This window comes from Psammomys obesus, unplaced genomic scaffold, assembly GCF_907164565.1.
Source record: "Psammomys obesus unplaced genomic scaffold, mPsaObe1.curated_primary_1811, whole genome shotgun sequence".
In the NCBI taxonomy this organism is placed as follows: domain Eukaryota; kingdom Metazoa; phylum Chordata; class Mammalia; order Rodentia; family Muridae; genus Psammomys; species Psammomys obesus.
The window spans coordinates 7603323-7627275 of record NW_026585797.1 but is presented as its reverse complement, the minus strand read 5'-3'; the positions used below and the strand labels follow the sequence as shown (position 1 = coordinate 7627275).

Here is a 23953-nt window from a genome sequence, read left to right as displayed (position 1 = left end):
CTCCAAAGGAGAAAAGTAACCAACAGTCCCATACAGCTATGGCACCTATGAACCACACCTATGACCAGCATAGTACAATAACCGTAAGGGTGCACTGGTATGGCACACGTACCTTGGCAGTAACCAACAGCTCTGTAATTAGACTTAAGATCTGCTCAACAAGAGGAATACCATGCCTGGTACTAAAAATCTAGTTAACTCATCAGTGCTAGTAAAATCATGGTTATTAGAGGAGAACCCACCTATACCTCTAATTGACTAACCCAGCATAGTCTCTAACAACTCTATAAACACATTTGTCCTTTTACTCACACTTAAGTGTAGTCTTCACCCCTCTTCAAGGAAACTTTCCTTTGCAACAAAAACTAAAAAGTACAGACAACCACAACCAATTAATTGCAAAGTGTGGAGCCCAGTCCCAATGAAGACACCTACAAAACATTCCTGGTGCCCAAGGCTCAGGAAACACTGCAGAAGAGGGGGAGAAAGTTTCTAAGTGCCAGAGGATCAGGAACTTTACTGTGAGACTCTGTCTCCTAGTAACTTCAGAAGCTACACCTGTAGGCATCTCCAATATGACTGCCCACACATGAGCTGAACAAGTTGAATAACAACAAGCAAGCACAGGGAGAGGGAAGGGCACAAGCCCTCAGCCCTGTACAAAGAGCTACAGGCAAATAAGTAAACCTGGGAGTTAGAGAGGTGGTCCTCCCCAGGGAAGAACACACCCATTGGTTGTCCAGTGCCAAATGGGCAACCCTGAAAACATATATATAAGTAACATTATATAGAGTCATCAAGTTATATTTGGTAATGTATGTCTATATACAAAAACATACATGCATTCAATAACAGCTAATGAAAAATGAGTTCATGAATTTGAAGGAGTAGGGGAAGGGTATATGGGATGGTTCACACGGATAGAAGGGGAGGGAAAATATTGTATTAAAATATAATCTCAAAAGTAACAATATAAAGCCAGAGGTAGTGGCGCACACCTTTAATCCCAGCACTTGGGAGGCAGAGGCAGGCAATCTCTGAGTTTGAGGCCAGCATGGTCTACACAGTGAGTTCCAGGACAGTCAGGGTAACAGAGAAAAACCTTGTGTCAAAAATAAAATAAAACTTTATAAAAGAATAAAGGGGCCACGTGTAACAACACTGAGTGAGAGGACTCAAGATAGACTGTCAGGCTGAAAATTAAATAATAAAACAAGAAATACAGACTAGTACATAAAGAGTCATCTCTATACTATACTATACTGTACTATATATACTTATATACTATATAAGGAATACATCTCTTGAGTAGGCATGGCAACTCTATGAATCCATGAATAGTATATGTTTGTATATTATACCAAATTCTAAATACAGTAAAAAGTAACAGAAGCCATTACTTTTGACTCGATGCAAAAATGAGTAGATATGGCAAATAAATTTTGCTGTGTGCTTTTAAAATTTTGTCAATCATATTTAATCTATTCACATAATTCCAGTCTAAATTAACCTTCAAACTGAAGATGTAAATAGAATGATGGAACTGTACTTGTCACTACTGCTGTGAAAATTACACCTAACTACACACATAACTCTAAAACCTGGCAGCTCATTGCACCTTCACTGTTCTGGTTGTACTAGATTAAACAACATAAAGAGGCTGTTAACAAAGCTGGATTAAGTCCTTCTTTCCTTCTTCCTTTTCCTCTCCTTTCTTTTTCCTTGTCCTCTTTTTTCCCCCCTCTCTTCTTCCTGGGTTCATTCTAAATGACAGAATGTGGGTTGTGACTTTTTTTTTTTTTTTTTCTGTTTTAAATGAGAATATGGACCACCAAACTATTCTAAGGAAGAGGGAACCAGCATGGTGTTATATCCACACTAACAACTCTGCTGAAGAGGAAACCCTAGGCGTCACCCCAGGAAAGACAAGGCAACAGAGCAGAGGTCATCCGTATTCCTCTCACAAGCTAAATAATGGAACTTGAATTCCCAACTGAAGAAATAAATAAATTGTACCTTTCTTGAGATATGGATGTCAAAAAATTGTTTAGGTCTCACACTAAATGGTTCCTGTGTTTTGTCAATGAGCCCAGTCTTCATTTTTTCATGTCGTGGACTTATAATCTCACGTTCAATACATTGTAGACGAATATTAAAATCACAATCTCCAACTGGTTGTGCCTGAACAAAAGAACAATTTTTTTTTTATTTGAAAGCGAACAACTACATTATCAGCATAACTGTAAGACTTCAATACTATACGCTGTATTCTATGCAATCCTTGGAGATGTCTAGTGAAAAGTTTGCACGCCATACATGCCAGGCCCAATAATTAGACTAACAACAGCTATTTTTAAATTCTAATTGTATAAGGCAGCAAACGAAAATTACATATATATATATATATATATATATATATATGCTGATGAAGATTTCAAATCTGAATTAATACATTAACGTAATTACTGTATTTTACTATTTAATTATAGCAGTGAAGACTAACACACCAACTCAGCAAATATAAATACTACAACAGCAGTCACCTACAGTGGTCAAGCTGCATGGTATCAGCAAGAAGACATTTATTACCTAGAAACATCCTCAACCTGAAAACCAGGAACATTACATATGTTCAGATACACAACTGTAAACACAGAAAGCTCTTCTCTCCCAGCACACTTTTTCTTTAGTGTCATTCACGTAGTTTCTGCAGTGCCTCAGGAAGTGTGTGTACACTCACGTCCTCTCCAGCCACATGCTGCACATATAAACATAGCTGAAGCACATCCCTGGTTGACAATAATTGTCTAAGTTAGAAAGCATCGCCCTAATGACTACTAAAATTTTGTGAAATGGTCACTCCCTTCTTGCCCCCCTTCTCCAATCTCTATTACCCAACCTAATGTTTCCTAAGAGCAGCACCATATGCTTTGGGTTGTCTTTCTCTTTGCTCTGCAAGGGTAACAACTTATACATTCAACTAAGAACAAGGAACGAACACAAAGTGAGCAAGAGGTAGGTAGTTTCTAAGATGGTCTCTCCACAAAAAGGCAGAACTGTTCATAAAAGATATTTACTGCGGAAAAGTTAATAAACAAGGACAAAGTTCATATAGGACTATAGAATCCCCACCAAGATGGGAAACCTAAAATGATAGGCTTCCCTATTAGGTCTATTAGGAGTACTCAGATACCTATAAAAGTAACAGGGCCCAAACAAGACCTCCCCACACACGTTGTCATATGAAAGACCTATAAGGAGTGTAAATTCTCTACTAAAATATATACCATAAAACCAAACAACAGAAAGCAGATCACCTTCACATCCACAAGGACTACAGTACAGAAAGCAGTGGACAGCCACCCGCAGAAGCACTGAGAACAGATGGCAAGAGACACTCAAAGCACTGTTCTGGGCTCTGCCTCCAGTCATTCCTCACTTCCAAACACCACCCACATTGGCAGTGAAGTTCTCCTTCAAAGGAGAAAAGCACCATCCACCGTCACCACAACTGAACCTCTTAAGTGATGCCCTATTACATTTAAGTCTAAGTCCAAACACCTTAGCCAAGTAATCTGCCACCCTAGACTCAGATCCAAGTGCAGTCCCAGTAAGGGGAGCAGGGGCTGTCTCTGGCAGGAACTCAGAGACAGGCTCTCTGACCACCTCCCCCCTGGGGGAGGAGGGGGTGCAGCCTTGCTAGACCACAAAGGAAGACAATGGAATGAGTCCTGATGAGATCTGATAGGCTAGAGTCTGACAGAAGGGGAGGAGGACCTATCAGTGAACTAGGGGAGGGGCATGGGGGAGAAGATGGAGAGAGGGACCACAGCCAGGATACAAATGGAATAAATTGTAATAAATGGTAATAATAATAATAATAATGAAAGTTTTTTAAAATCCTGAGAGAATAGATCCCAACAGTGAGAACGGTCCTAGAGAGACTTATATATGTATACAATGAAAAGCAGAGAGCAGAAACTCTGCTGCATATCAAAGAAAGAATCCATTCTATTATAGAATACAAAGCCCAGAAAATCTTCAAGTGAATGGTAAACTCTCCACACGAAGCAGTAAATCTCAAGAACACAATGCAAAACACAAAAACTGGTCATACAGAGTACGCAACTAACTCTAGAAACCTGGCAAAAGTATGCTTCCTGCATCTGGAGATACAAACAAAGGTGAGGAAAATGTTTTTAAAAACATCCAAGAGAGCAATAAATACTAAATTCACAGCAGAGGGCTCTCCTGGAAAGAGAACTGAGAATAAGATCAGCAGTACACGAGTTTGCTCTTGGATTTGTAAGTATTTACTTAAAAAAACAAAAGTGTAGGGTTAGGGAGATGACTCAGTAGATAAAGAGCACGTTGCCCAGCACCCACAATAAAAGCAATGCAAGGCACTGCATAGCCTGGAAACTAGATGTTGAGGCAAGCAGACCCAAGGGCTCTCTGCCCAGGTTACGCAGCCAAAGCAAGGAGCCCTGGGTTCAGTAAGAGACTGTACCAAAAAATAAGATGGAGAGAAACAGAACATACCTGACAATGACCCCTGACCTCCACACAGGCATGCAGAGACAAGCAAGGGAGCACACACACACCCGCATGCACGCGTGCACACACAACACACACACAAGAGAGAGAGAAATATTACTAAGGTTTAGCAAGTTTGAAGCCAGGAAAATGGTTGAGCAGGAAAAGTACCTGCCACCCGCTGGGCGCTGTGGCATACATCTATAATCCCAGCACTCGGGGAAAGAGGCAGATGGATCTCTGTGAGTTTGAGGCCAGCCTGGTCTACAAAGTGAGTTCATAACAGCCAAGGCTATTCATATTAACCCTGTCTCAAAAAAAAAAAAAAAAAAAAGTACCTGCCACCAAGCCTAAAAACCTGTACTTGATCCCTGGGTCCCACATGTAGAAGCAGAAAACCAACTCTTGAAAGTGGTCCTCAAGTCTCTATACATAAGTTAAGGCATGCACTCACATACATATAATAATAAATGAATAAATGAGATACTCATATATTCTGTACATTTCTGCATGATGTAAGTTTTCTTATTTTTTTCAAATACTCGAAGCTATTAGCTAAAAGTGAGTTCCTAGGCCAAAAAAAAAAAAAAAAAACAACTATAGTGGTTTTAATAAGAATAGCCCCCACAGGCTCATGTATTTGACAGCTGAGTCATCAGGGAAAGGTACTATTTGAAAGGATTAGGAGATGTGGCCTTCTTGGAGCAAGGGTGTCAATGGTGGTGGCTTTGACGTTTCAAAAGCCCAATGCTTTTGAAACACCAGGCCCAATGCTGTCTCTCTCTGTCTCTCTCTCCTTATTTTTCTCTCTAGATCTCTACCCTCCTGGCTCTCTCTCTTTTTCTTCTCCCTCTCTCTTTTCCTGCCATGATGAAAATAAACCTAACTTGTGAAACTGTTAAGCAAGCCCCAATTAAACTCCCTTTAAGGAGTTCCCACCGTCATAGTGTCTCTTCCAGAAGAGTGGGGAAGACCCTGACTGACCATATATTTAAGTGTAGCTCAAAATCGTAGTTAAAAGAACACAGTCCTGCTGCACTCAACAAGAAAACAGAGGCACTCCCATGGTCTGAGAGGATAGTTGTAGATCAAGAAACATCACTTGGTAAGAATTGCTGATTTCGCAAAGTACCAGTTTTAAGGACTATAAATAGTAACCAAAAAAACAAGAACTGGTTGGAGAAATGAAATGGCTCAGTGGTTAAAAGTACTGTGGCTCGTGCAGAGGCAGGTGTAGTTCCCAGTACCCAGTTCCAGGGAATATGATGCCACCTTCTGGCCTCCATGAGCAGGCACACAAGGGGAGCTCACTCATTCATTCAGGCAAAACACTCAACTCACAAAAAAATAAAGAAAAGGAAGGAGGGAGGGGGAGGAAGGGAGAGGGGAGGAAAGGAAGGAGGGAGGGACAAAATGAAAAGCTGATGTTTCCTCTCAAGTTCTTAATTGGAAGCTTTAGTTTGAATTATAAAAATTCAACCAAAAATTTATATTATATACAATGAAAATATTCAGAAAAAAATGCTCATCAGTAACTTTGTAATCCTGAATTTTAATAGGACAGTTTATTTTAGTAAAATACATTCCCCCTAAAAATAGCTTTTAAAATACTGCTGGGCTGGAGTGATGGCTCAGTGGTTAAGAGCACTGGCTGCTCTTCCAGAGGACCTGGATTCAATTCCCACATGGCAGCTTACATCTATCTGTAATTCCAAAGGATCAACATACATGCAGGCAAAACATCAATGTACATAACATAAATAAATAAATGATAAAAATTAAAATTAAAAAAACACTGCTATACATCTTCAAATCTTAAAAACTTTAATTCCAAATTCCTAAATTTTTTCCATGTGGCTTAAGTAAATGACTACATGATTTTTGTTTTTTCGAGACAGAGTTTCATGAGGGTGGCCTCACGCTCCTTATCCCTCCTGTCCCCTCCTCCAGGCATGTGTCACCATCTGACTGAACACTTTTTCTGTTCACTAAAAACACTTGTAATCTTACTACTGGAGGTGTAGCTCAATGGCAAAGCACTTGTGTAGCCTATGTGAATCCATGAATTCAATCTCTAGAACCACCAAAAAGTATTAATATATATATAAGTATACAAATTATCTCAGTGACAATTATAACAATTTTATAAATAATAAGAGGTACTTACGTTGAATTTAATTATGTCATATATCAAATATCTTGGAACAGCCTGTCCATTTACCTTATCAATGATCATTTCCTTGAAGAAAAAAAAAGATTAATTTTAATAGCAATTTCTTTAATTTGACTAGAATATAATATAGAGAAGAGTATAAATCTTCAGTATATGTCTTGATAAGATGTCAGGGAGCACACTTATAAAATCGGTAAGTTTTCAGCATGTCAAAAAGCGTTATTATGTATTTATAATATATACTGAAATAATCTATGTTACCTCCTTGTGTTTTAGACTGAGAATTTATAGTTTTGTTGGAGGCAGGTTCTTACTATGTAGCCCCTGCCCAGCCTACAGCTCATGAGGTAGCCAAGACTAGCCTGGAACTCTTGGCAATCCTCTTGCCTCAACCTTAAAAGTGTTGGATTTATATACTTGACCATTACAACTATTTCTAAGCTTTTTATAGCTGAATGGCTATAGCATATTCTGCTTTGTGTTTGGATTACTAGCAGTATTTAGATGTAAGAAACAGAATTTGAAATTCTGAAATGCAACACCATTTTGATAAATAACTTTAATCACTGTACAAAATTTTATAATATGCTAATCACTTTAGTCTTATTATAGACTGAATTTCCTACATGACTTTTTTAATTTTTTCATACAAAGATCACTTCGAATCTACCATAGTCATAAAAGGTCAAAAGAAATTCTGCATAAGGCTTGGAACAACAGCAATCCCAGTGCCAGGGAGGCAGAGGCAGGAAAGTAATGTTCAAAGCCAACACCTCCTCAGTGCTATGCTTACAAGTGTGTGCTACCAGGCCCTCGTCACACAGCACTTTGGATGGAATCCAGGTTTTACTCATGACAGCTAAGTACTCTGCCACCTGATGGACAGCCCCAGTATCAAGTCTATTATTTTAACCGAAGACCAAAATGTGTTTACTTACACATCTGCATGTGAATGCCTGATGCAATAACAAGGTGGCACCCAAGATTTCAGTTAATACTTCTTTTCAAAAACTGTGGCTAGAAAAAGTGAATTTTTAAGTCTGGATAGCAGACAAGTAATTCCCCTTACAAATTATGTGATAAAATGATCCAGGGGAAAAAAGTGTTTTCCTTTAAATATTGGTTTAAAAAGCCCAAAGAAAAATGTATTAACAACAACAAAGAGTAATAATAGACAAACAAGCAAGTGATTTTGTTTGTTTGTATGTTTAGTAACAGCCCAAAATACAAAACACAGTCTGGCAATAGGACAGAGAAAACTCAAGCTCAGCTGGGCTGGAAGCTTCTTGCCTGCTACCTAACCTGCAGAGCTCAGGAAGGTACTATACAAGTGCTAGAGGCATGAAATGAAAACAACAACAAAAAATTAAACATAAAGTATGCCCCAATAAAACAAAAGACCTCATAAGCCAACAGGAAAGAGATGAACACTAAAAGGAAAACTAGAAAAGACCCAAACAGGAGCACTTAGAAGCAAAGTAGTAACTCACAACGGAGTGAGGTGGTAAGCCTCATAAAAATAAAGATTAGGCACCAGACAAAACCACCTTACACAATGTCCCAGTATTTACCACCTCACCACAAAGGACAAAACTGACAAACTGTGTCAGGTCCTTGATGGAACAACTGATGAAGCCAGCGAAGCACCTGGAGTCGCTATACATACTGTTCCTTAGAACAGAGAAGTCATTCTGTTCCTCAGTGGTGAAAAAATAACAAATCAAAACCCAGTGTTTACAGGTGACAATGCCTAGCACTAAAATGGACAACCCGAATTCAATCTCCAAGACCCATGTGGAGGAAGTTAGCCAACACCAACTTGTCCTCTGCCTTCCACTCACAAGTCATGGAATGTACACATACACAAATGAACACATAAATAAATACTATAAAAAAGTAATCTTCAGCATAAAACTATATTTTTAATACATAGGATATACATTTAAGTAATGTTTAGAAAAAATCTAAAAAAAGAAAAGGACAATTGCAATGTCCACCAAAAGAGAACTAGCCAAAGAAATTACATCGTTATTTTCCACTTGTCTAATTAAAATCATTTGGTCAGAGTTTCACTTCCGTATATTGCAAATCATGACATATAGAAGCAACTGTAGGAAAAGAGATGCTTGTTTTTGCTTTACTGTATTGTGTGTGTGTTTATATTCACTTATGTGTGAGAAAATTTCTATGCATGCTGTAGCATGTAAAGAGGTCAGGAGACAAATTGCTAGGAGTCGGTGCCCTCCAACCAGGTGGCTCTCTGGGACAAGTCTTCAGTGACTTGGCAGCGAGAGCCTTTATCCACTGAGCAATCTCAACAGTAACCACGGCTGTGATCTTTGGGAACGGGTTCACCGTGTAGTCCAGGCTGGTCTTGAACTTAGCATTCTCCTGTCTCAACTTGCTGAGCACTAGAATTGCAGGTTTACAACATATCTAGCTGGAAATGATCATATTCTTTGTTACTGCTGCTGCTGCTGGTCAGATAATGTACAAATATACTGAAATATTAACAAGACTTAATTATTACCATAGGAGAGCCTACTATTAAAAAATACAAACCAATCAAAAAATTTATATGAATATTTTTTCAATTTAAACCTAGAATTTTCTCAAGTTACCCTTTATTAGTTCTTTACCTAACAAGTAATTTTTTATTTCACATTTTGTTTTTGTAATTTATCACCACCGTGTATGCACACGATATGGCTGAGGGCTCGGGTGCCATAAAATGTGTGAGTTGATCAGAGGACAGCTTTGTGGAGTAGGTTCTTTCCTTCCATATTACATAGGTTAGAGGGATGGAACTCAGGTGACCAGACAGACCCACTTAGCCATCTTTATTTATTTACTTATTTACTTGGTGTTTTTGAAGACAGAGTTTCCCTGTGTAGCCTTGGCTGTCCTGGACTGGCTTCTTAGACCAGACAGTGATAACACCTGCCTCTGCCTCCCCAGTGCTGGGATTAAGAGCATGCGCTACCACGCCCAGCCCTTTTAAGTAATTTTTAAACCTGATTTCTTTCATCAAAACAGTTTGCAGTGGCTGAAAAGAAGATTCAGTACTTAAGAGCACAGACTGTCCTTTCAGAAGAGCCTAGGTTTGTCCCTCAGCACTCAACATGGTAGCTCACAATTGCCTGTGAATCCAGTCCCAAGAAATCCAAAAACAATTTGGAATTTCAAAATTATGGTATTTCTACAGACAGGTGTACCATTCAGACATTTACATCAAATAATAAGTGCAAAAAAAAAAAAAACTGCTAAGTGAAAAATCACTTTTAAAAGCATGCATTCAGTTCTTTATGAAAATGAGGAACAAGGACAGGTCTCTATGTGCACATAACTTGATCAGGGCACTCCTCTCTCAGCCAAACTAAAGGCTCTGTGAATACTCAGACTACAGTAGGCCCTTAGCTTCCCTAATGCTTATAACAAACTGGTTAAGAATCTATACTTCCCTAGTAAATAGTAAGGGGAGCACAGGCTTTCTCTGGCATGAACTCAATGGCTGGTTCTCTGATCACCTCCCCCTGGGGGGTACACCCTTGCCAGGACACAGAGGAAGACAATGCAGCCAGTCCTGATGAGACCTGATAGGCTAGGGTCAGGTGAAAGGGGAGGAGGACCTCCGTATCAGTGGACTAGGAGAGGGGCATTGGAAGAGAAGAGGGAGGGAGGGTGGAAATGGGAGGAGGACACAGCCAGGATACAAACTGAATAAACTGTAATAAATGGTAATAAAAATATGTTAAAAAAGGATCTATGCTCTGCAGCCAGCTGTGGCAGCACAGCACTTGAGCGCAGAAGCTGAGGGCTCTGGAACTCAGTCTGTAGAAGACTGAATTCCTGTTCAAAAATAAAGCGGAAACTCAGTTCTCGGTAATGATGTTATCAACGTGCTGTAGTTTTCAACACTGACCACCTTGTACTGAGAAAGTTCCAGCCCTTCACATAGGCAAACAATTATTACAACATCAGGAATTTCAGTTATCTTTTACTGCTTTTTCTTTGATAGTTCAGTTTGATTTGTTTTTTACTTTTTGAGACACAATCTTGGAAGCCAGGAGTTTTGAGCCCAGGCTGGCCTTGTACTTGCTATATACTCCTGTCTCAGCCTCCCAAATGTCAAGATTAAAGCGGTGCCACCAAGCTCAGCTTTTGTCAGATATTTTGTAGTGTTCTGCATTACTTTCATTTTTACTTAAAAGAGCCAGGTTTTGTTAGAACTGAATAGGGAAAAGGTATTATCAGGGAAGAAAGTAAAATGCCACTTCATAATTATTAAAATAAATAACTCCTTTTAAATAATAAAAACAAAGGTTTAATTTTATTCCCTTATGATCAATACAGGATTTATTTAACTCATTTCCCATATCACAAACAATTTTCTCTACTAAAGAAAATACCTGGAAAATGTGGTTTTTGCTCAAAGTGAAGTAACTGGTGTTTGCTTGCTTTGTCTTTGAGACAGGATCTCACTTTGTTAGGCCTGGAAGGCCGTGAGCACACTGCAATCTTTCTGCTTTTGCCATCCCCAGTGCTGGGACGACAGATGACTACCCTTCTCAGCTAGACCCACCATTAAAAGGGAACTTATTCAGTGCAAGTACAGACAAGAAATAAAACTCAACATTTAAATAAAAATTCTATTTGAATCTAAATTAGACATGCTAACAATGAGTATATTGTTTAATTTTTAAAAAATACATATAAGTAATTTACTTACTCCATCCAAAAGGGTATTTGATAAATGCATGCGGAGATCTTTACGAAATGGAAATTCCAGATTTGAAACATGAAATACTGAATTATCTCTGTCAATCATAAAAACTTCATTTGTCCCATCAATCAACATCATGTAACTGTAATAAAACATTTAAAAGGTAGTATGAATGCACAGAGTCAAGAACAGGCTCTTTAGAACATCAGAACTTGTTTGCCTAGACTGACCTTTTCATGGAATGATTACTACAGCCCTCTCTTGATCATACAAACTAAAACACCACACCTTTTTTTTCTTTTTGCTTTTACTTTCTGTAGGAAACATAAAAATATGGAAGTCTTATTTTTATGAAGATAATGTGATGTCAAGAATACATATATGATGTATGTTAAAAGTGTTTCTCTACTTTTGATCTGATTAAATTTCAAAGTTTGAAACTGCATACACACTACACATATGGTGTTTTACAAACCAGTATCACTCTTCCCAGATCAAAGGTGAGAGAACACAGATCTCAAATTATTCAATGCTCTTTCTACCATACCAACTGCACAGGTTACTTCTTTTCCTTGAATTAATATTATGATACAGGAAAATATCAGAATGTCAGAATTCTTATTCATAACTAGAAAATGAAAACATTTTGAACACAGCTACAAGAATTTTCATTAGCCTTTATCCCAACCAATATAGGGAGAAATTTAAACACCTAACAAAGTAGTCATTCTTCAGAAATCAAGTTACACACATGCTATCTGCAAGTCAAGGATGGAGCTCTACCCCAGGCGTGGCGCTCACAACTTGTAATCCCAGAACTTGGCCATGGGGACCACTGAGTTCAAGGCCAGCCTGATCTACAGAGCAAGTTCTAGAACAACTAGGCTACATAATAAGACCCTGCTTGGGGGGATGGGGAGGGAAGACAGTGAAACTTGTCTCTCTTAAAAAATATGACTGAGGAAACCACTCACTCAATGAAGTGCTTGCTGTTTGATCTATAGTACCGGTGGTGACCTGAATGAGAACAGACCCCCACAGGTTCATGTTTGAATGCTTGGTCTCCAGTTGGTGGAACTGTTACGAAAGGATGAGAAGGTGTGGCCTTATTAAAGGAGGTGTGTCACTGCAGATGGGCTTTGAAGTTTCAAATCCTGTGTCCAGGCCTGTTGCTCTCTCTGCCTCTGCTTGAGGCTCAAGATATAAGCTCTCAGGAGCTGCTCTAGCTGCCTCCTGTCCTGTTTCGTGGCCTCTAAACCTGTAAGATAACTTTCGTCCACAAGTTGTTTGGTCTTTATTACAGTAATGGAAAAGTTACTAATATAGTACCCTATAGAAGAGCAAGTGTTAAGGCACATATTGAAACCCCAGTGTGAGGAAGGCAGAAACAGGTGGAACCCTGGGGCTAACTAGCCACCCAAGCTAGACCAATCAGTGAGCTCCACACTGCAGTGAGAAATGCTGTCTAAAAAAAAAAAATTCTCCACATACATCACATAAACACACATGTGCACATCACATAAAAAAGTCTAGGGGATACAGGTAGGAGGATCAAAAGGCCTGCTCTAGGTTACATAGCAAGATCCTGTCAGAAGCAATTCAAGTTCAGCCACACTGTATTTGATGTGAGAAAGGGTAGTGTTAGGGTACAGCTCGGTTGGCAGAGTGTTTGCTTGGCAGACACAAAGCCCTAGCACAGAAATCTGTAATAACAGCAGAGGCTTGCAATCCAAGCAGATAAAAGATAAAAGCAAGATGATGAGAAGATTATTAAGGTCAACTGTGGTTACACAGTGAGTTCTTGGGGACAGGGATGTGGAAGAACATTCAGGATATAACACTGAAAACAGAGGAAAACAATGAACCACCCAGCTACCTACTTAAAGAGTAGTGAGTAACATGTAAACCACTCAAATAGGGAGATGGAAGAAACATTAAACAAGGAGATAGAAGCTCACATAATAAATGTTTACTGTGTGTACTTAGTAAAGGTGAGGAAAAACAGGAAAGTTGATACAAGCACAAAAAGAGCACAAAAAACAGGAAAAAGAGCAATGGTGAGTATCAAAGGAGCTTCTGGAAGGGTGGCCATAGTATTCACTGCTGTTCCTAGAATAATTATTACAGCTGGCCCTAAGACAGGTGATGGATTGACTGTTTGGGCCTTTGTTACATGTGAAAATAGATGTGGCCGGATAAACAAAAAGAACAGAAACAAAAGAGCAGAAACTCAGCTTCACTAAGAAATGTATCTATCAGCCTTACTCTGGAGAAAAGAACTGATGAACCAAATACTAACCCAGCAGGTTCAAAAGCCACAGGAATGCTTAGCTCCCAAGGCTCTCTTGCACATGCTTTTTAAAAGTAGTTAAGTAATTCCTATGCTATAGGAAGAAATTAGATTTCTTGCAAAAAATAAGAAATGTTCTGGGCCATGTTCCAAAAGCAATTTAAATCAACATGAGAAAATGTCAAGTAAGAAGCAATTATGACACTGTCTACAAACACATTACAGAAGATACACAATCCATCATCTTTAAGGTTTGGGGCCAGTATTTAACAATAGGTATTTAACAAAAAACTAATTTAGACAAAGACTGTATCATTCTCTCAGAAAATGAGGACGCACATACATGTTAGGGTATTTTAGGCCAAATGTAAGGGGTAGTAATATGCAGCACTAGCCCTCAGAAGTACTGCAGGAGCAGGAGATTCTGGAGTTCCAGGCCATTCTCAGCTATATGCCTCAGAATCAGGCTCAAAAAAAGAAATTAAGATAGGCTGGAGAGATAGCTCAAAGGTTTAGAGCACTTGTTCTGGCAGAGAACCAGGGCTCAATTCTCAGCATCCAGAGAATAGCTCATTACCATCTGCAACCTTCGGTACCAGGGGAGCCAGCACCCTCTTCTGAACTCCCTAGAAACCAGGCACCTATTATATATACATAAATGCAGGCAAAACAATCACATACACAAAATAAAATTTAAAAATCTATAAAAAAATTTAAAGAAATTAAAACATGAGAAACATATAAATAAATATATCTGTCTTACTGAGCCCCCAAATCCACAAACTGAACTCTAATGTGCATGCATAATTCAAGAAAACTGGTTTATGTTAACACATTTTCATGAGAAGACAAACACTGTATTTCTCTTGATACTCAGAAGTGAAGAATTGATGTTCACACAAAATATATATTTCTAAAGTAGTGATATACTTACTTAAGATACACACATATAAATGGATGTGTCTATCTTATGATCTAAATTTTCTACTTTAAACAGACTACCAATTAAAAAATATATTGTAAGAGCTTAGAGATAGCTCAGTGCTTAAGAACACTAGCTTGCTCTTCCAAAGGACATGGGTTCAACACCCAGTGCCCACACGGCGGCTCACAATCAGCTGAAACGGCTGTTCCAGGATCCAATGCATCTTCTAGCCTCCACAGAAACTGCAAATGCATGACTCCCACACGGTACAAGCAGACAGACAGATGACAGAGACAGAGATGGATAGATAGATGGATGGATAATAGACTTTTTTTTAAATACTGTGTACTCATGTATATCAACAAATTTAAAAGATCAAAAACAAAAAGGCTTTAGAGGATACAATTTACTACAATTTGCTCATTTGAAAAACATCTATATCTAGAAATAAGAAAAAGTTATTTAAAATTACCATTCAGGGATTCTCTTAGATATATTAATACTTGGGTTCTGAAACAAGTTGCTGAAGTACAGTTTTTGGCCTCAATCCTAATCATTCCAAACAATACATCCTTCTATTATGTGTTACTCACAGGAAGAAATGAGCAGGGCTAAGAACACATACACATCAGTGATAGAGCACTTTCCTAGCATGTGCAAGGCCCTAGGTTCAGACCCCAGGACCAAAATGAATAATGAGTTATCTCATATTCAGGAACAAAGGCTAAAGATTATAGAAAGTATTCTGACATCACTCCCAAGACTATCAAAGTAAGCCAGATTATTTTTGAAAGAGACAATTATCTCATATATTACTAGGTATTGGTTCAGTACCTAACTATAGATTTACTTTTAGTACATGAACCACTAGTGTAACATAGATTCTTTAAGAAATTATTTTTATTGCATATTAACATTAAGAATTATTTATGCTCATATGTATTTTCATTAAGACAAAATTTCACTGAGTCCTTTTTCTCTCTTGCTTTTTGTTGTTTTGGTTTGGTTTGGTTTTGGTTTTGGTTTTGTTTTTTTCAACAGATCTTGCTACGTAGCCCAGGCTGGGTTCATGCTCAAGACTCCCAAACTGCACAGCACTAGGAAGCCTCCACAGCCCAGGACTGGGGCCACAAATATGCATAAAACATCTAGATTCAGTGTTCTGTTGGGACGATCTTTTTGTCCACTGTATAAAGATTGTCTTTGTATTGTTCAAATGCTGATTTCTGTACCAACAGAGAACATCACTTGTCTCAATGTTTTGCAAACATACACTACCTTCACCTTTTGACTGGTTTAATAAAGAGCTGAACAGCTAATAGCAAAGGCAGGGGAGAGGCAGGACTTCCGGGCAGAGATAGAAACTCTGGGAAGAAAGAGACATGAAAAGATTTGCCTACGAGACATGGAGGAAGTCGGACATAAGAAGCAGTAACAAACCATGCGGCAGAAGATAGATTAATATAAGCATAGGTTTATATTAACAAATTTATCACATTTATACTACATATTAATATAAACTATTGATTATATAATTGATATATAAATAAAATATATTATAACCAGGGTTATAGGAGCTAGTTGGGAACAAGTTAGGCAAGGCCTAAAGCTATAAGAAATAAATATAAGTCTCTGTGTCAGTATTCAGAGCTGAGGCAGGCTTAAAAAGGTCTTAGGGTTTTAATGTTCCTTCTACAAAGGTACATACACAGTCAATATTTACAGAAAAGCCATATCCATTCATTGTTTCACTGCAACTTTCCAGGCAACCTAGAATCCACTTTTATCTTTCTTATCACTGAGATTACACAGTCTAGCAAAATCCCCAAAAACTGCATTAGTAAAATTTAGAAAGTACACAAAGAAGACGGCAGACAAAGTTGTAACAGCACATTAGAGTCGTACTTCAAAGAGAAAATAAAGCTGATTATCCTACCACCAATTCACAATTCTGATGATAAATTTACATTTCAAAAAATTTATCTTAGCCTTTGAAAGCAAATATTTGTTTGTCTTTATAGACCATGTCCATTTAAACACATGGTGACTACTCAATCCTAAAGCAAGGCTATGTACAAGAAAGTCTATCACACTAATTTGTAAGGATGAAAATTCTGAGTCTATCACTGAACAGACAGACTACATACTGCATATCCCAGAAAATACAGTATCCACTGTTGTCTTTCTTACTTTTTGTTTTTGTTTTTGATACAGGATTTCTCTGTGTAACCTTGGCTGTCCTGGATTCACTTTGTAGACCAAGCTGGCCTCGAACTCCCAGCAATCCACCTACCTCTGCCTCCCTGAGTGCTGGGATTAAAGGCATGTGCTACCATGCCTGGCTCTATTTTAAAACAATAAAATTTCCCATTAATATGGAAACTCCATACCTGATCACCTCTTTTGTAAAACTATACCCATGTCTTCTTTAACTCAAACATTTTTAGATTCTTTCCAAATTATAAAAGAAACTGAAACTTTAAAAACATACATATTAGCTTTGTTCTTTTTTTTCTACAATTTATTCACTTTCTATCCTGACTGTAGATTTTATATATTTATTAAATGCCTTTTTCCTGATTTCCTTTTCTTAGTTCCATTCATGAACCAAAGCTTGCAATACATACACATCTAACAAAATTACAAATACCAAGAGTTGGAGCTAGTGACATTCCATTATTTCCCACTCAGGATCTAAAACTTCTGAGGGGAGAAACAAGGCTGGTGATAGAGTTGTCAAGACTTCTTATGATTACTTCTCCCAGAGGCTTCCAAAACATTCCTTTAGATGTATTAGTCAAAGCTGATCTCCACCATCAAGAACACTATTAAGGATGATTGTCCTCCACCTCCACCCCAACCCAAACTAGTTTTGTGGGTTTGTGTTTTCCCCCACTCTCTTCAGCTGTGTAAAAATTCAGTGTGCCTATGACATAACACCAATATTATGTCCCTGGCATATCCTTGATACCAAGGGTTGTGTAATACTAGCTATTTATATAGAATAACCTCATACCCAGAGGCAAGACACCCACACCTTATCTTTTGACAGAGACAAGTACACAATGCTGAGTTAAGCTTCCCTGTGGATCTCCTCCCTCACAAGACTCCATTACCTAACCACTGCTACCTTTCTGCTCACTCTAATCCCAGCAGACTTGCAAACACCTTAAAAGAAAATGCAGAGTGTAAAGTCACTTTACAAAGGACAACTCAGAAACTTTCTGGACATAAGAAAAGCTAGACCTGCCCATTACTCACTAACACCACTTCTCACATTTTATTCTAAAAATAATACAAACACAGCTGATCTGCCAACTGCCAGCTTCCTCCCTTCCCCATGGGATGCATGCATACTGGCCTCTGTGTCTCTGTTTAGTCAACCCCATCCCTGATCATCTCTTTTGTAAAACTATACCCATGTCTTCTTTAAACCAAACATTTTTTAGATTATCCCCAAATTTCAAAAGAAACTGAAACTTTAAGCACATTTTATATATTTTTAAAATTCCTTCCTCCTTATGACCTTTACTCAGTTCCACTCATGAACCAAAGCTAGCAATATGTCTGCATCAAAGAGAATTACAAGGGCTAAATTTTAGCCCCACAACTATGTTGTGGATAACATGGTTCCTACAACCTCCATGGGAAATATCTATCTCCTCATCTTATAAAATCACATTTCCCCTAAGAGTTTTCAAGCTATCCAACATAGTTTTTTTATAACCTTCTAATGCTACAATTATATTGTTTAGTTAACAGTGCAATTACAGTAAGTTTCATAACCTTTGTGGCAGATATACAAACTAGATAATTTAGCTACCTTAGGAAGTAAGCAAAATTCATGGGATAATCTGAGAATCTAATCACTACTTATGCTAAAATTCTATAAAATCAAACGAGAAGAAAATAAGATAACCCAAAATCTTGTTTCAGACATTTCACAAAAGAAACAAGATGATGAAACACCATAATCTAAAGGTTGAGTTTAAACTCAAACCTACTACTACTGTGTTTACCTGACATGTGTAACACTTCAAAACCTTAAAGAAAGAGAAAGCCATCATTTAAACTCCTAAAAACTCAAAAATTCACATTAAGGTTTTCATTTTCACAACAAGAAAACATACAGACTACACTAACACCACAGTCTAATCCCACCCCTCTCCTCTCCTCTCCCACCCTTCCCCCAACCCCCATGTTCCAGAAGAGTGTTTGTCTTGCTCTATCATTTTTTTTCACAATTTTTTCATTATATATCCCGACTGAAGCCCCCTCCCTCAACTCCCCCCAGTCTCACCTTCCCTCCCTCTTCCCCCCATCCCCTTCCCCTAGTCCACTGAAAGGAGGAGTCCTCCACCATTGCCACTGGCCCACAGCTTGTTGATGCCATCAGGAGATAGGTAGGGTCTCTCACTGAACCTGGAGCTAGGCCAGCAGCCAGCAAGCTCTAACAGTCCTCCTGTCTCTGGCCCTCACTCCATGAGCTTTCAACCATACCCCGCTTTTGACCTAGGGGTTCAGGTCTTCATGTCTGTGCAAATGACACAGCTCCCATATCGCCACCATTTTTTACTACTGCTAGTAACACTGATAAAGACACAGTTCAAATACCTTACATTCAGCAAAAAGTAGCCAAGCTTTCTACTGAACATTATTAAAACACTCCAATACTACAGGTAATTTAGTTTTGATGTACTGAGTCTACATACACAGCAGAACACTTTACAAGGATTAGGTTTTCTTCAATCCTCAAATCATATTATTAGTCATGAGACAGATGTGATTAAGGCTTCGTGGTCTTAAATTCACTTAAAGCCATCAGCTTCATTCTATTATGGGATGATTTACATGCACATGGTGATTAAACAGACAACGTGTATTATTTAATTTTAAACTACAAAGCCCATTATCTACTTAATAATTGAAATATCAATTCTTTCTATCCAATCTCTTCTCTTTGAATGAACTGTATACTAAATGAAAGGCCTGCAGCAGTTGCACAATTTGACAGAACTCTGATTTTTCCAGTCTACAGAAAACTCACTAAAGAGTAGTATTTGTTTCTATTTTAAATAATTTACAATTAAATAGTAAAAACTCAAGATGCCTACAATAAACAGCTAAATCTTCAAGATTTACAAATATCACGAGTGTTGTTCTATCAAAAGAAATTGTTTTCAAAATTATAGAAACTTCTATTTCAAGAAATTTTCTTCAACCAGAAAAAATTAGACTTCTACAAAGCATAAAAATAAATATGCACACACACAAAACAAACAAAATCAAAAACAAAAAATAACAAAACACCATTAGCAGAGAGCTTGCCTAAGGACAGGACCCAGCATCATATCCCAGACTCATCCATCCTACCCCATGAATAAAGGACAGGTAAAACCAATAATCAAGTGTAGAATAAGTTAGAGACATAATGTGTTCCAAACCATGCAATTTTAAAACCATGTGAAGACTAAAAATACGGTTCACCAGTTGAAAGACCTTCTGCTCTTGCATAGGCCCTGGGTTCACTTCCCAGAACCCACATGAAGGCACTCACAATAGCCTGTGACTCCAGCTTCAGAGAATGGACACATCTGGCTTCTTCTCACTCCTATACTTGCTCCTGCTTAGGAGTCACTAAGGAGACAATAAAGGTTAAACACTCAGGCCGTCTCTTCAGAGAGATGTATAAGCTGAAGGCTGGTTACTTCTGTGACATCCCAGATGGACTCCCCCAGACCTTGTTCTCTCAGTCAATCTATGGTGATATCTTCCTCCCAGACCCTTATCTTGAGCTTGTTTATCTTGAGCCTGTTTTCTCAGTTAACCTATAGAAACTATCTAAATTTATGGAAAACATCACTTGTACTTCACAACAGAGTCTCAATGTAGTAATACCTTAAGTTTTGTTGTATACATGGGATTGAGTTAATAATCACCAAGAAACTTTTTTCCACCTTGAGTTGTGCCTAAATATGCCTAAAATAAACTATCTGGTGTCAAGACATTCCATATCTAAGCCAACATCAGCTACTAAATGAGCCTCCCCTGGATCAACATTCTGTTGGCCATGGTGTCTGCAGAGACCTCCTATACCAATACATATAATTAAAAATAAAATATCCAGTTACAGTAGTACACTCCCTGAATCCCAGAACTCAGGATGCAGAGGCAGGTGTGAGTTTGATTCCAGGCTGGTTTACATAGAAAGTTCTGGGCCACCCATGGCCATATAGTTAAGACCCTGTCTCAAATTTTGAAAAAAAAAAAAAAAATAAAAATAAATTTTTTTTGAAAAGAAAAGGCTCAGTTGCTCAAGTGCCCACCTTTCAAACATGGACCTAAATTCAATCCCTAGCACCTAAGTAAAAACACAGGGCTGGGATGGTAAAAATCAGGAAGATATCTAGGGCTCTTAAGGCCAGCCATTTCTAACCTGATTTGCAAGCTCCAGGCCAATGAGAGATCCTGTTCCAAAAGAGGTGCACAGTGTTCTTAAGAACACACCAAGGTTGACCTCTGGCCTTGATGTATGATGGCACATACACAAACCCATACCACTGTGGTGGTCTGAATAAAACTAATCCCATGGGTCCATAGGAAGGGGCACCATTAGGAGGTGTGGCTTTGTTGGAGAGAGTGTGTCACTAGGGGATGGGCTTCAAGGTCTCAGATGGTCAAGCCACACCCAGCATTGCAGTCTCTTCCTGCTGCCTGAGGATCAAGATGCAGAATTCTAAGCTCCTTCTCTATCACCATGTCTGTCTGCATGCCACTATGCTTCCCTCCATGATGATAATAGACTACACCTCTCAACTGTTGACAGACCCAACTATATGTCTTCCTTTATAAGGGTTGCTGTGGTCATGTCTCTTCACAGCAATAACTTCCTAACTAAGCCAAACACTCATTCAAATACAACCACATACACATGAACATGAACACATACATATGCACCAAAAATACAAAAGAAAGAAAGAAAAAACTGCTATATCTTTATATAGTTTCCTGATCATTCTCAGTCCCAGTTTCCTCAGCAAAAGTCTTCACCTTGTAAGGTGTTCATTAAAGTTAATAGAGTCATCGTGTCCAAGTTTTCAGGGGCAATATTCACAACAGCCAAGACACAGAAGCAGCCCGTGTATTCTGAGCAATAAATAACCAAAATGCTGTACATATAGACCATACAATGTTATTCAGTCTTCAACAGAAAACGCTCAGATGTATCTAGAATGATCCCTGAGAGTGGTATGAAGCCAGCCACAGGGAGACAAGTGCTGCGTGGACTCACAGGAGTAACCTGGAGTACTTAAAACTGTACACCCAATGGGGTCACCAGAGGCGACACAAAGAGAAGGAGGGGCTATTGTTCCATGGGTATAGTAGAGTTTCCGCTTCAAAAGATAACGAAATTCTAAATGGAGCTGATGTTGCGGATGACAGCCTGCCTTAATACCAATTCACTGCATACTCCTAATGTGATCCCATCTGTGACCCCAGCACTTGGGATGCTAAGACAGGAGGACCACAAGCTCCAGGCCAGCTGAACTGTCTCAAAAGAGAAATAAAAGGGAGAGGGTAGTTGCAACATAAATGTTATATTACATGTATTTTGCCACAATTTTAGAAGTTAAAAAATAATTAAATGCCTTACCATGTAAACAGAACAGAACAGCTGACACAGTGTAAGGAAATAGTATCACAGCACACAGCAAAGACACAGTAAGCACTGGGGCCAGGTATGAAATGAAAGTTCCTTCCCAAAGTCCTACTTTGAAACTTGGTCCCCAGCCGGGTAGTGGGGGCACATACCTTTAATCCCAGGAGGAATCTCTATGAGTTTAAGTCCAGCCTGGTCTACAAAGTGAGTTTCAGGACAGCTATGACTGTTACACAAAGAAAACCTCTCTCAAAAAAACAAAACAAACAACAACAAAAAGGGTGATCCCAGTTGATCCCAGTTGTACACTGGCCTTACACAGAAAGAAACCTGTTAGCACCACAGAATCTAGGCTTGGGACCCAGCCGAGATTTACAGAGTGAAAATTCACAACTTAATAAGAAACTTGCTGAATTAAAAAATCCCCTAGCCATCTTTAACATTCAAATTAAAAAAAAAAAAAAATCAAGTTCTAACAGATAACAAAATAAGAGAGAGAAGTGGCATTGAAGAACCTGCCCAAAAGTTACATTCAGTAAATTTTTCCTCTCTTCTTGACCATATAAAAGTTCTATTTTGATCCTGAGAATAAGAAGATATGCCGGAATAAATAATAACAACAATAATAATAGAAAAACATGATCACAAGTTAGTTCTGCTTGCATTTCTGCATCTTATACATAATACACAACATTTGACACTCATTATTAGATACACTAACTAATCACTACTATAATCTGTCAAAACTCTCATCAAATACCAAAAAAGATTCCCTTAATAGATAACTAAAAGTAAGAATTGGGGGAGTAACTATACAATAAGTGACCATGAGATTTCCCCTTGACAAGGCCTGGAAGGGCCCTTGGAGAGGGGGATGCAGGGTGTGGTTCTCCAGGAAATCACCTTTCTTTCTCCTGCAGTCACCAAAATAATAATAACACACTGGCATGGCAACTGTCCCTCAACAAGTATACACTCTGCCTTCCAGATCACCATCGGAATGTCCTGTTGCTGCAAAGATGACTTCTGCTCCAAGAGATCTGATGCCCTCTTCTGGCCTTGACTCCCACTTACATGAAAGTGTATAAGTGCACTCTCTCACTCTCTCTCGCTCTCTCTTTCTCTCTCTCTCTTTCACACACACACACAGAGAAAGAAAATAAAATCATATCAAAGAAGATGTTTTTTAAGGTGCCAAATGCCCACCCCCCATGAAGACTGAAACAAAGGACCTTCTATGTCGCTGAGACCACAGCTCCAGCTGCTGTGACCAGGAGACTTGAAGCTTGGTAACCACTGCACTCTCACGCTTCCGAAGAACAAAGAGATGACGGAGTCACTTCTGTAACAATTCCCTCCCTACAGACTAAGCAATCTTGAGTGTCTAAGGACCAGAACTCACAGAGATTTCTATCAGTTACCTGGCAAGCCAATCCCAGCTTCCCTCCTGCTGCTGCAGTTAGCATCCTTCACTAACCCTGCATTATAAGAGTGTGTGCCAGGCCCTTCAAGACAATTACATTTCATTTTGTGCTCTAATGCTTTCTCTTTTTTAAAAATCAATTGAATTGTGACCTGTACAAGAACATGAACCCTGTCTATTATTATTATTATTATTATTATTATTATTATTATTATTATTATTA

General features: G+C 38.6%; 1 protein-coding gene across 3 annotated transcripts in view; it reads right to left on the bottom strand.

Annotated features, from left to right (window-relative positions):
* The window catches only part of Rngtt (RNA guanylyltransferase and 5'-phosphatase), a 205511-nt gene that overhangs the window by 155017 nt on the left and 26541 nt on the right, over window positions 1–23953 (bottom strand). For all 3 annotated transcript variants that reach the window (XM_055599433.1, XM_055599434.1, XM_055599435.1), the window contains exons 9-11: window positions 11439–11574; window positions 6704–6775; window positions 2017–2181 (exon numbers count right to left, since the gene is read on the bottom strand). In XM_055599433.1, coding sequence (XP_055455408.1) covers window positions 2017–2181; window positions 6704–6775; window positions 11439–11574 — 373 coding nt within the window. The remainder of the gene's footprint in view (window positions 1–2016; window positions 2182–6703; window positions 6776–11438; window positions 11575–23953) is intronic.